General features: G+C 53.3%; 1 protein-coding gene across 1 annotated transcript in view; it reads left to right on the top strand.

The window, feature by feature from the left end:
• The window catches only part of MGMT (O-6-methylguanine-DNA methyltransferase), a 191630-nt gene that overhangs the window by 174847 nt on the left and 5488 nt on the right, over nucleotides 1-11295 (top strand). The window contains exon 5 of the mRNA XM_015590141.2: nucleotides 10303-10442. Within this exon, the coding sequence (XP_015445627.1) occupies nucleotides 10303-10442 (140 nt within the window). The remainder of the gene's footprint in view (nucleotides 1-10302; nucleotides 10443-11295) is intronic.

The raw sequence follows: 11295 nt of genomic DNA, 5'->3' as shown, positions 1-11295 counted from the left end.
CCGTGACCCCCCCCCCCGTCTCCCCAGTCACCCGGGGTGGGTGACACCGACCTTAAACACACCTCGCCCCGGCACTTCTGTGCGGTGGGCTTCTCCGCCCGTCCCGTCGTGCTCAGAAACTATTAACACCTGTTTGGAAGTCGGTCACTCAGCTTCGAGCCGAATGACAATTATCGGGATGGTGGCGGTGGCAGCGTGTGGTCACATTCGTTCCAGGACAGATGCAGCTCGATCGTTTCTCCGCAGGCTGCCGCGCGTTCGAGCTCAAAGCCTTAGGCGCGACTCTTCTGTTGAATAAGTTCCGGGCGCTGTAATCATCGGGGAGGCGACGGCGAAGGCCCCAGGGGCAGCTGTGACGCGGTTGTGCCTCGCGTCGGCCGAGCGGGCCTGCCCAGGGTGCGCGTCCTCCCCCGCACGTGGGGAGGCCGGCGGCTGGTCCGGTCTGCGGGGTGAGCTCTGAGGTTCTGCTCGGCGCTCCCGGACCCGGACCCACGAGCCTGCGGGAGCGTTTCTGCTCCTGGCCGGCCCGGACATGGGGGGTGGGGGGTCAGCGCCTCACAGGTTCTGTCTTCCCCACTCACCCACTTTACCTCCAGCCAAGAGGGAAACGTGAACGTTTAGAGCCCCGCGCGGTTTCTCGTGAGCAGAGCTGAGACCCATCCCCACCGAGTGGCGGTGTCTAAGTGTAGGAGGCGGCAGAAGCCCATGCTGGGGGACACCGGTCTCCAGGCTGCCGGAGCAGGCTCGGGCACGTCCCTGCATGCCGCTCACTACTTTGGGCTGGTCCCCCTGAACGGCGGTGGGTGACACCGCGGCCTGCTGTGCCCCCTGAAGGACGGCCACCGAGTACAGGCCACCTGTGGCTTGCCCGAAAGAGGAAAAGCCCAGGCAGGCCACAAAGGGCGCGAGGCTGTGCCGGGGGCTGCACCCTCCCCAAACCCGTGTGAGCGAGGGCGCCGCATTACTGGGGGACAGCCAGCTGTTAGGGCCGCATGGGCCTGCGGGCGAGGCGTTTTCACACAGGCCAGCTCATGCTGCACGTCCTGTCACCTGGAGCAGACCGAGGGTGGCGTGCGTTTGTCCGGGAAGCCACTCAGCCGTGCGCTTATACAGTGATGGCCACAAAGCGTGCGAGGCCGCAGGGGACTGTGCCTGAGCCCCACGTGCCTGCAACAGCCTGCTGCCCCGGGACCTCGGGTGTGGCTCCTGGGCAGGTGACGAGGACAGCACGCGTTGCAGGGCACCCGAGGGCTGCGTAAGGTGGGCACAGGGTCTGGGGCACTGAAGGGAGAGAAGCACTTACTGTGGCGTCACTGGTTTTGAAGCAGATTTACCAGGATTTCCAAGGGACTCTTCACAGCAGCAGCCCTGCCCCCGAGTCCCCAGCGTTGCTCACACGTTCGGGGCACTTGGCCGCGGAAGGGGCCTCCCCGCCACGTCCCACGCAGCTGCCCACTCACAGCATGCTGAGGACCGCCCTCGGTGCTTTGGAACGTACTCGGTGCTGGCGGAGTTTCTTTCCTGGGGGTGGATTTGACTCTCGGAGAGTGATCCAAACCTGGCCTCCCCACCTGGTCTCCAGGCGAGCAGAGCCGTCTGGTCCCAGGTGAGTCGAGACCACAGAACGACAGTCCGTCTTTACTCGAAGGCCTGTCAGGGGACGGCCCCCAGACAAGCAACCAGGCATCTTCTGAAGAAGGGGTGGCTCTCCAGGGCAGGCCTTGTCACCTGTCTTCCAGGCAGGGAAGGGGCCGTGTCCTGCAGGCGGGGCGCCCCCAGCTCAGCGGGAGCCTCCAGACGGGCCGGAGCAGGCCCCCTGCCGCTAACCAGGCCTGGCCGGCAGTGTGCACCCCAAGAGGCCTTCACAGAGGTCAGTGCATCCTCCGAAGGTCGCCGTCCAGAGCCCCAGCTCGTTCCTGGCAGTTCGTGCGTCTGACGTCAGGGGCGGCCGCCCGGAGCCACGCGTAACTCGCCAGTCTCTCCCTCCGCTGCTGCGGGGCTGCGTTTTGAGCCGCAGCTGTGGCGTTGAGCTGGGTGGCCGTCCTTGCTTTTTTCTCGGTCTTGAGAGCAGAGGTTCAGCGGTTCACGCTTAGGTGTGATGTTAGCTGCAGGCTTCCTGTCAACACCTCTATCAGGCTGAGGAAGTTACTGGAAGATATCGTCCTAGATGGCAGAGAGCTCTCATCATGAGTCGATGTTGAATTTTGGTGAATTTTTTTGAATTCTCTGCCTAGTTAATGCATACAATTATGTATTTTCCTTCATTAGGCTGTTCATACGATACATCCTACTTGTTCGTTATTAATCGATCAACACCTCTATCAGGCTGAGGAAGTTACTGGAAGGTACCGTCCTAGATGACAGAGAGCTCTCATCATGAGTCGACGTTGAATTTTGGTGAATTTTTTGAATTCTCTGCCTAGTTAATGGACACAATTATGTGTTTTCCTTCATTAGGCTGTTCATATGATACATCCTACTAGTTCGTTATTAATCGCCTTTTCTTTTCAGGGCGGCAGAAGAGTCACAGGAAAGATTGTGACGCAGCACACGGTTCTTTGACGCCCATACTGTTCCTTCTGTGCCTGGCATCTCACGTGACCGTGATGCATCTGTCACGATCAGTGAACCGGCACGTCGGTGCTGTCATTAACTACGGCGTACTTGATCCGGACTGCCTTAAGCTTCGCCCGGTGTCCAGGGTTCTGTTTAGGATGTCACATTACCTTCGGTCATTACATGTCCTTAGGTTGCTCTTAGCTGTGGCATTTTCTCAGATTTTCTTCGTTTTAAGTGACTTTGACAGTTCCCAGGAGTACTGGTCAGGAGTTCGGTAGAATGTCGCCGTATTGGAGTTTATCTGATGATCTAATCACTTTTCTCATGATTAGGCTGAGGCTGTGGGTCGTGAGGGGGGACCACAGACGTGAAGTGCCATTTTCACGAAATCGTGTCGAGGGTTTATGCGACGGAGGGTGCTGTCCCCCTCGACCGGCGAGCATCGGCTCATCCTCACGTCTCCAGCCCTGACGCATCGCCAGGTGGCTCGTCCCGGTCACCTGCGGGCTCCCACCGTCATCTGCTCAGTGTCCGCGTCGGGAGAACCCACGGCGGTGTTGGCCCATACCCCGCAGGGAGCAGCTGCGTCAGCGGGAGTCCGGCGTGCGCGCGGTTCCTCCTGCCTTCAGCCTCACAGGCCCCGTTTATGTCCAGAGTCGCTTCTGCCCCCACCTGCTCCGGTGGCGTCGATCCTGCATCTGTGAGACAGACAGATGCCCGTCGCCGTCCGCATTCCTTCCTGGGATCCTCCAAAATGGCTTTTTTGTTGTTAGTTTGCACACATTGCTTAGAAGTTTTGTTTTCTTCGTGTCTCGCAGTTTTCCTTTGCTAAGACGTCATGTGGTTGAGATGACACAACACGAAGCCTTCTCAGACGGTTTCTCTCACTGAGTGGTCTACATTGAAGGCGCGTCCGTGTCTTTGAGCGGCTAGATAGTCTTCAGGATTGAGTGACAGTCCTTCGTTTGCCTCTTCCGGTTTTTGGCAACAGGTGAATGAAGCTGCTGTCGGCGTCCACGTGATGGCTTTCGTGTGGACGTAAATTTTCAGATCAGCTGAGTAAATCCCCAGGCGTGCCCTTGCTGGTTCATACGGCGAGCCTCTGTTTAGCTTTGCAAGAAGTTGCCACACTGTCTTCCGGAGCAGCTGCACCGCTCTGCGTGCCGTGGGCAGCGTGAGCGGGCTGTGCCGCTGCTCCGCCTCCCCGCCCAGAGTGGGTTCGGCCAGCGCGGCCTGCTCTCCCCTCGTGGCCACTCTGCGGGCTGTGTAATCGTACCTCGCTGTGTTCATTCGTGATCCCCTAGCGACAGATGGTGTTCATCTTTCATATGCTCGTTCGCCATTCGTACATCTTTTCGGCGAGATTCTCATTCAGATCTTCTGCATGTTTTATAATTAGTTCACTTACCTTCTTGCTGTCGAGTTTTCAGTGTTCTTTGTATAGTTTGGTTCCACGTCCTGCATCAGACATGTGTTTCAGCCCATGGCTTTGCTTTTCAGTGTCTTCACAGTATCTTTCACAGAGCAGAAATTTTTTTTATTTTAATGAAGTCCAGCTTACCGTTTTTTTCTCTCATGGATCATGCTATATCTAAAATCTCCTCCCTAAATCCAAGGTCACCTAGATTTTTCTCCTGTGTTAACTTCTAGATGTTCTGTAGTTTTGCCTTTTAGATTTATATCTATGATGCATTTTGAGTTGGTTTTATAAAAGACGCATGATTTGTGTCTAGGTTCTTTCTTTCAATTTTTTTTTTTTTCCTTGTTTGTCCCCAGTTCTAGCACCATTTGTTGGAAAGACTATCCTTTTTCTGGTGGATCACCTTCGCTCTTATATTTGTGGGTCTATTTCCATTCCGTTCCATCGATCTAGGTATCTATTCTTTCTCCAATACACCCCGTCTGATTACTGAAGCTTCGGATACTCGTTGAGTTTTCAAATATTGAACAGCCTTGCATTCCTGGGACAAATTCCACTTAATTTCGGTGTCTTACTATTTTTTATCTGTTACAGAATTCGACTTGCCAATACTTTGTTGAGAATTTTTGCATCTGTGTCCGTGGGAGATATTTATCTGTACTTTCTGGTTTCTGTTTTTTTTCTGGTTTAGGTATTAGAGTAATTGTAGCCTCACAAAATGCCTTGGAAGGTGTTTCCTCTTCTGCTTTATGGAAGAGATGATGCCGAATTGACATATTTCTCCTTTAAATGTTTGATAGAATTTACTGGTAAAATTATCTAGCCTTAACGATTCCAGATTTTAAACTGTGAATTCAAGTCCTTTTATAGTTACAGAACTATTTCAATTGTCTATTTCACCTTGGATGAGTTTTGGCAGCTTGTAGTTTCTAATAAATTGATCTGTTTCATCTATGTCATTGACTACCGGGCAGTTATTTGTAGGAACCCTTTGTTACCCGTTGACTGTCTGTGAAGTCAGTAGTGTCGTCCCCTCATTCACTTCTGATATTGATAATTTGTTCTCTATTTTCTTTATCAGTCTTGCTAGAGATGTATCTATTTTATTTTATTGATCGATTATTTTATTTTATTTTATTGATCGATTATTTTATTTTATTCCATTTTATGGATCTTTTCAAAGAACCCAGTTTGGGTTTTCTGCTCTTTTCACTTTTCTGTTTTCCATTTCGTCAGTTCCTGTCATCACTTTATTATCTACTTTCCTCTTCTCGGATTGGTTTTCTTTTGCTCCTGTTTTCCCCGTTTCTTACGTTGGAGATGCTTCTTCTCTCTAAAACATGCATTTACTGCTAGGACTTTCCCTCTAAGTATTGCTTTAGCTATCGTAGAAATTGTGATATGCTGTCTTTTCCATTTGCTTCTGTTCAGTGTGTTTTATTTCACTTAAGACTTCTTCTGTGACCCATGGATTATTTAGAAGTGGTTTATTTACTGTCCACATGTTTGGAGATTTTTCTCTTGTGTTTTTGTTAAATTTAGTCTTAATTCCATTGTCATCAGAGAATATAACTTGTATGATTTCAGTTACCTTAAATTTGTTAAAATGTATTTTATGACCCAGAATATGGTATACCTTGGTCAGTATTCCATGTGCATTTGAAAAGAACATATATTCTGCTTTATTGAGTAGAGTGTTCTTTATATGTCAGTTAAAACCGGTTAGTTGATGGTGCTTTTCATTTCTATGGCCTTGATTTTCTGTCAGCTATTTCTGTCAATGACCGAGAGAGAAGTGTCGGCGTCTCCACGTATAATCGTGGATCGATTTGTCTCGTTCTCCTTTTAGTTTTGGTCAGTCTTCGCTTCAGGTGGAAGCAGAGCCCTTGTTAGGTGCATAAACACTTACGGTGGGTGTCGTCTTCCTGAGCTGTCCCTTTGTCACTATGTAATAGTGCTTTTTACCCCGGAAATCTTTTTTGCTCTTAACTCTACTTTATTACTAACTTTTTTCATATTAGTTTACATGGTATGTCTTCTTCCATCTTTTTAGCTTTAACTCACCCACATCTATTATTTTTAGAAGGCACGTGCTAGCATTATTTTTCAATCCATGCTGACGCACACTATCTTTTCACTGGTAAAATTAAACCATTTACATTTAATATAATTGCCGATATGATTGGATTTAGATAAAAACAGTTATTTCACTATTTGTTCTTATTACATTTTATTATTATTACATAATTTATGGTTTTCTGTCTTTCCCGCCGTTTTTCATTTCTCCCCTCCCTTCCTCTCTTTCAGCTGTTTGAACGTTTTTTTAGTATTTTAGTTCACCTGTTAGTTTCACTAGCTTTCGCTCTAGGTGTCACGATGCTTAACGCGAACAGCCTCACTGGAATCAGTATCTGAGCACCTTGACGTGGAACGCAGAACCCTCACCACCACCCAGACCCTTCGCTCCGGTCCGTGACGTCATAGTGACGTATGTTACATCCACACACACGGAAAACCTTTTCCGACAGCGTCATGAAGTTGCGTCCATCAGAGACGGTTTAAAGGCCGCAGCCGAAGAACGGTCGGCAGCACCCTGCGGGGCGGCCGCCAGCGCGTCCGTCACCCGCCGCCCGGGCGTCCCTTCCCGCGGCCGGGTTTCCTTTGGCTCTGGTCTCCTGACAACGCGTTATCTGTGTGTGTTTGTTTTCTATCTGCAAACGTCATTATTTTAATTCCGAAGGCTCTTTTTAGGCTTCCGAGTTGCTCTTTCTTTCTCGCCGTTTCGCTCCGGGACCCCGCTGTCTCTGAGAATCCGTCACCCTCTGGTCGCTCCTCCGTAGGCAAAGCGGCGTTTCCCGCCGGTGGATCAAAGCTTTTTCTGTGTCTTCAGACTTCAGCAGCTGGATCCGAGGTCCAGGAGGGGACGCCTTCGGGTGTGTCCCGTCTGCCCTTTGCTAGACTTCGTAACTCCGTAGATGTATATTTCTTGCTAAACTTGGATATCCGACAGCTATTTTTCCTATACCACACTCTCCCTCTCTTTCTGAAACTCCAGTAATACAAGTGTTAGGCCTTTTGGCTTTGTCCCTCATGTCCCCAAGGCCCTCGGTGGCTTTCTGTTGTTTGTTTTTAGCATTTTTCTTTCTCAGGTCAGATCATCGGTCGACTTATCTTCATTTTCACTGGCTCTCTCCTCTGGCGGCCCTATTCTGCTGGTCAGCCCATGCCGTGCAGTTTTTAAATTGTAGTTATTGTTTTGGGTTTTTTTTTTTTTTCAGTACTAAATTTTCATTCGTAACTTACATTTCCTTGACGTTCCGTGGTTTGAACTGTTTCAAGGGCATTTTCCCATCTTGCAGCTCTTGTATTAGACCTGTAAGTTGTCACGTGATGAACATCAAATCATCATGTGACACACGTTTCATTTGTCAGTTACACCTCAAGAAGCTGGGGCAGAAGGTCGTCAGGTGGTTCCAGCCTTGGGGTCACCTGTGCTTTTGCGTCTGTTGGTCCTCTCTCCCAGGTGGGTCGAGGATTTCCTGCCCTGTGCCTGGTACCTGGTGCCTACCTGGGGCACCCTTCTCAGAGCATCACCCGTGTCAGCCCAGGTGTGTTAGTGAAGTCCGCCCCGATGTCCACTCCCACACGTGGCACGGAAAGCGGTCTCATAAGGTCCTGGTGTCCGTGACATTGGATGGCATCTCCCATGGTCAGTGTTGGAAACCAGCCTCATCACCCCCTGACTGATGACATCCAATCCAGGCAGAGGATTTAGGAAACAGTGTTTGTAGGGTTAGGTGGTCACAGTGCGGGTGTTTTAAGTAGCCACCCAGAGCGAAGTACAAACGGCATGTCTTAAGGTAAGGGCGTCCTGGGGCGGGGGTCCACCCCCAGCAGATCCCGCCTGCACCCCACGGCACGCACGGGGCCAGCGGCAGGCAGACCCCGGAACAGGCCAGAGAGGGGATGAGGGGGCGAGTGAAGGAGGGGAGGGTCCTAGATATGGCCCTAGGTTCGCAGCCTGCTCTCTGGGAGCGGGGAGGGGGGACCATCATGGGGAGAAAGAGAGTAATATTTTAACGGTGCCCTCTGGGCCCCCTGGAATGCTGGTCCAGCCACTGGCGACTCATGTGGCCACCTCAGCGTCAAAATATCACTATGTTAATTTTTACGACCAAGTTTTACTACGTTTTAGAATAATATTTAACAACCGACAGTGTTGGCCCCTCCTCAACAGCGGGCCTGATGGCAGCGTCTGATTCTGCACAGGTTGGGGCCGACGGCCTGTCCCTCACCGCTGCTTAAGCCAACGCATGCGTTTGCTCCCTACAGGGTGGAGCTGAGTTTCAGATCCATTCATAGCGCGACGTGCTTGGCCGCCGAATATTGTCTCGTCTGAGCTATTTTTCCTCACTATTGCCCGGTGTGCACAAGGTTTCCCGTGAAAAATCGACAACGAACCCGAAACAGTTCGATCAACCCTGCGAGCGTCTACGGGCGCGTGATTGTTTTGTGACGCGTACGGTCCCTTCACACGCAGAGAGAAAGGTGGCCTGTTGCCCCCCAGGGTGGGGCCCGGCTGACGGGCTGGGCAGGTGTGTGGCTGCCCCAGCTCCACCGAGTTCCCAGGCCTCTCGGCAGAGTCCCCGGCTGTTCTGGCAAACCTGGGCCGTGCCCCCTCCCCGGAAAACAGCGCGCCGCAGCCGGCACTGTCTGTGGCGGCCCCGAAGCCGGCGCCTGCTCCTCGCTCCCCGCGGTGTGGACCTGCGGCTTTTGCTGTTTCTTTTCCGAGGCGCCTGGCTGTCCCCGAGTTCTCTCTCCTCCGAGTGATCAGCAGGTGCCTCGCTGTTTCCCTTCCTTTTTTTTGAGTCAGGCATCACAGCAGCAACAACAGTAATGATTAACAGTTTGGTTTCAAAACACTTTCTGAAGAAATCACAGTAAACAGAGTCTGTTTGCCTAAGGAAACCCTGCCAGCGAGCAACTGCCTGCGCTAATGAACCCAGAGCCGTTAATGTGGTTTCTTCAGTTAAATTGATTCATGAATTTTGAAGAGAACATTATCTAATGAATTTTCTTTGAATAGAAAGCAATTAAAAGGACAAATCAGTCTGATTAACCCCAAAGTCACCCTCCTGCCACAAACGGTGTACAGTTTGAAATTATATCATGAGAAACTAGAGCACATCCGCTATCTCTTGCCCTCCCCTAATCCGTGTAAATTAATGAACAACAAAGTTAATTTCTCTGCTGACCCCTTCCTCGTATCACCTGGATTATGCTGATGTTTAATTTGCTTAATGTTATAATAAAGACTAAACAGATTTTTTTCCCAGTGAAGTGATTATCGTTCCCTTCAGCTAAAAAGTGATTTTTATTATTTAACGCGCACGTAAGGGTGCGTTTCCTCTAAGCACCACATTGCACTCGGCCAGCTTGGCCCCGAGTGGGGTTGGTGTGGTCGTGGGCGCACTCCGGGTCCGGCTCCTGCCCGAGGAGGCCGCCCCTTCGTCACCGTCAGGACCCCCTGCCACCGGAGGGCTCGGCACCCCGCCGCGGGGGACGCAGCTCTGGGTCCAGGGCTCCCGAGCCACGTGTCCCCTTTGCAGAGACAATAGGAGTCCACTCACGCCGGCCTCCGGCACGTGCCCGGGCCCGCCCCACGAACTCCGCCCCAAGAAACAGCTGCGGCACCTGGGGGCAGATAGTGCGACGGCCTCTGCGTCCACCTGTTCGGTCCTGCGGTGCCGTGAAGAGCGAATACGATTTGAGGTGCTTAATCCAGTAAAAGGGGAATAAAGTTATTTTAGTACTGCAGCCCTGCTCATGGCAGACGCATGCAGCCAAGGACCCCGCCAGCACCTGTGCCCCGTGCGTCTGGCGTTCCGAGTCTGCTCACTGCGGGCTGGGGACAGCCAGCTCAACGTCACAGCCGGCCGCGGCCCCTTTTCCTGCCGCGTCCCAGCCGAGGCTGGGAATGACCCAGCAGTGCACAAGACTTCAAAGTCGGGGGCAGGCCGGCCTCTGCGTCTTGATGGAGCCCGGACCGGGCAGCGTCGGCGGGAGCGGGGGACGCTGGGCAGCAGCCGCAAGGCCGCGGTGTGCGGTCGGGGATGCCCGCAAAGGCCCGCTCTGTGCCCTGCCTCGCTCTCGTTCCTCCGCGCCAGGTGACGTGGTGACGGCGTGCGTGCAGCCCGTGTTTTAATTGAGTGTAACACCTCTATTTGTGTCGATGCCTTTTCCGTTTCAGGCTGCCAGCTATTTATATCAGGGCTGTTACAGCCGCTGGCGCAGATCACGTCACTCTGTATTCTCCCTTCCAGACTCATTCACCGGGCAGGTGTTGTGGAAGCTGCTGAAGGCTGTGAAATTCGGAGAAGTGGTTTCTTACCAGCAATTAGCGGCCCTGGCAGGCAGCCCCAAAGCATCGCGGGCAGTGGGCGGAGCGATGAGAAGCAATCCTGTGAGTTCGGCCGGCGGGACCGGCGGGGGAGTGGCCGGGACTGGTCGGGGGCCGGCAGGGACTGGCGGGGAGCTGGCCTGGCCCTCGGCAGGGAGGAAGGGCCGAGTGTCGTCCGGTCTAAGCCTGTTTCCGAGCAGCCCGTGCTGCGGGGGGGTGTGGGGGGAGCAGCGGAAGCATTGGCGATGGCCCCCGCCCCTCTCCGGGAAGGTGGTACAGAAACATCCTCACATACCCCCGGAAGGCCTCCCCCTGCCTGTCAGAAGCACAGGAGCCGCTCGTCAAGGGAGCACGGGGTCAAAGCCTGGGGGAGTGGCAAGTTGACCCCATTCAGTCGACAGCTGGGTGCCCAGTATGCCCGACACTCTCCTGGGGGGGTCACACAGGAAGCGGAGCGGGCACCCCCCCCCGCCCCCGCCGCCCCATGCAGCTGATGTTCTGGAGGGGTGCACGGGAAGGTGCGAATCCAGCCTGTCTCCTGGGCAGCACGCTGTGACCAGGTCCAGCCCCCGCCCTGACATTAAGGCTAAGATCCCTGTGGAGCTGGGGACCCATAATGCACCCCGTTCGGATGAGTCTTCCCCTGGGGCATGGCCCTGTCCCCAGGCTCGTTCACGTCCTGTCTCTGCTGGGCGTCTGTGCCCGTGTCGCACCCAGAGGTACAGAGGGCACCTCTGCCCCTGCCCTCATCCTGCCACACAGGCCACCGGCCGTCTAATCTCAGAAAGAAGGTGGCTCGACATGGGGGAAAGGCTACCACGTGGGCCTGGCCAAGGCCACCCCTGCCGTGGACCCTGCGTGTGGGCGGGACAGCGCCCCATCTGCGCCCCACCTCGCCCACCGGGAGACCCCGCTG

The sequence above is a fragment of the Pteropus alecto genome, unplaced genomic scaffold (assembly GCF_000325575.1).
Source record: "Pteropus alecto unplaced genomic scaffold, ASM32557v1 scaffold74, whole genome shotgun sequence".
Taxonomy (NCBI): Eukaryota; Metazoa; Chordata; class Mammalia; order Chiroptera; family Pteropodidae; genus Pteropus; species Pteropus alecto.
Note: the sequence above shows the minus strand (reverse complement) of the source record. Positions and strands in the feature narration are given on the sequence as shown.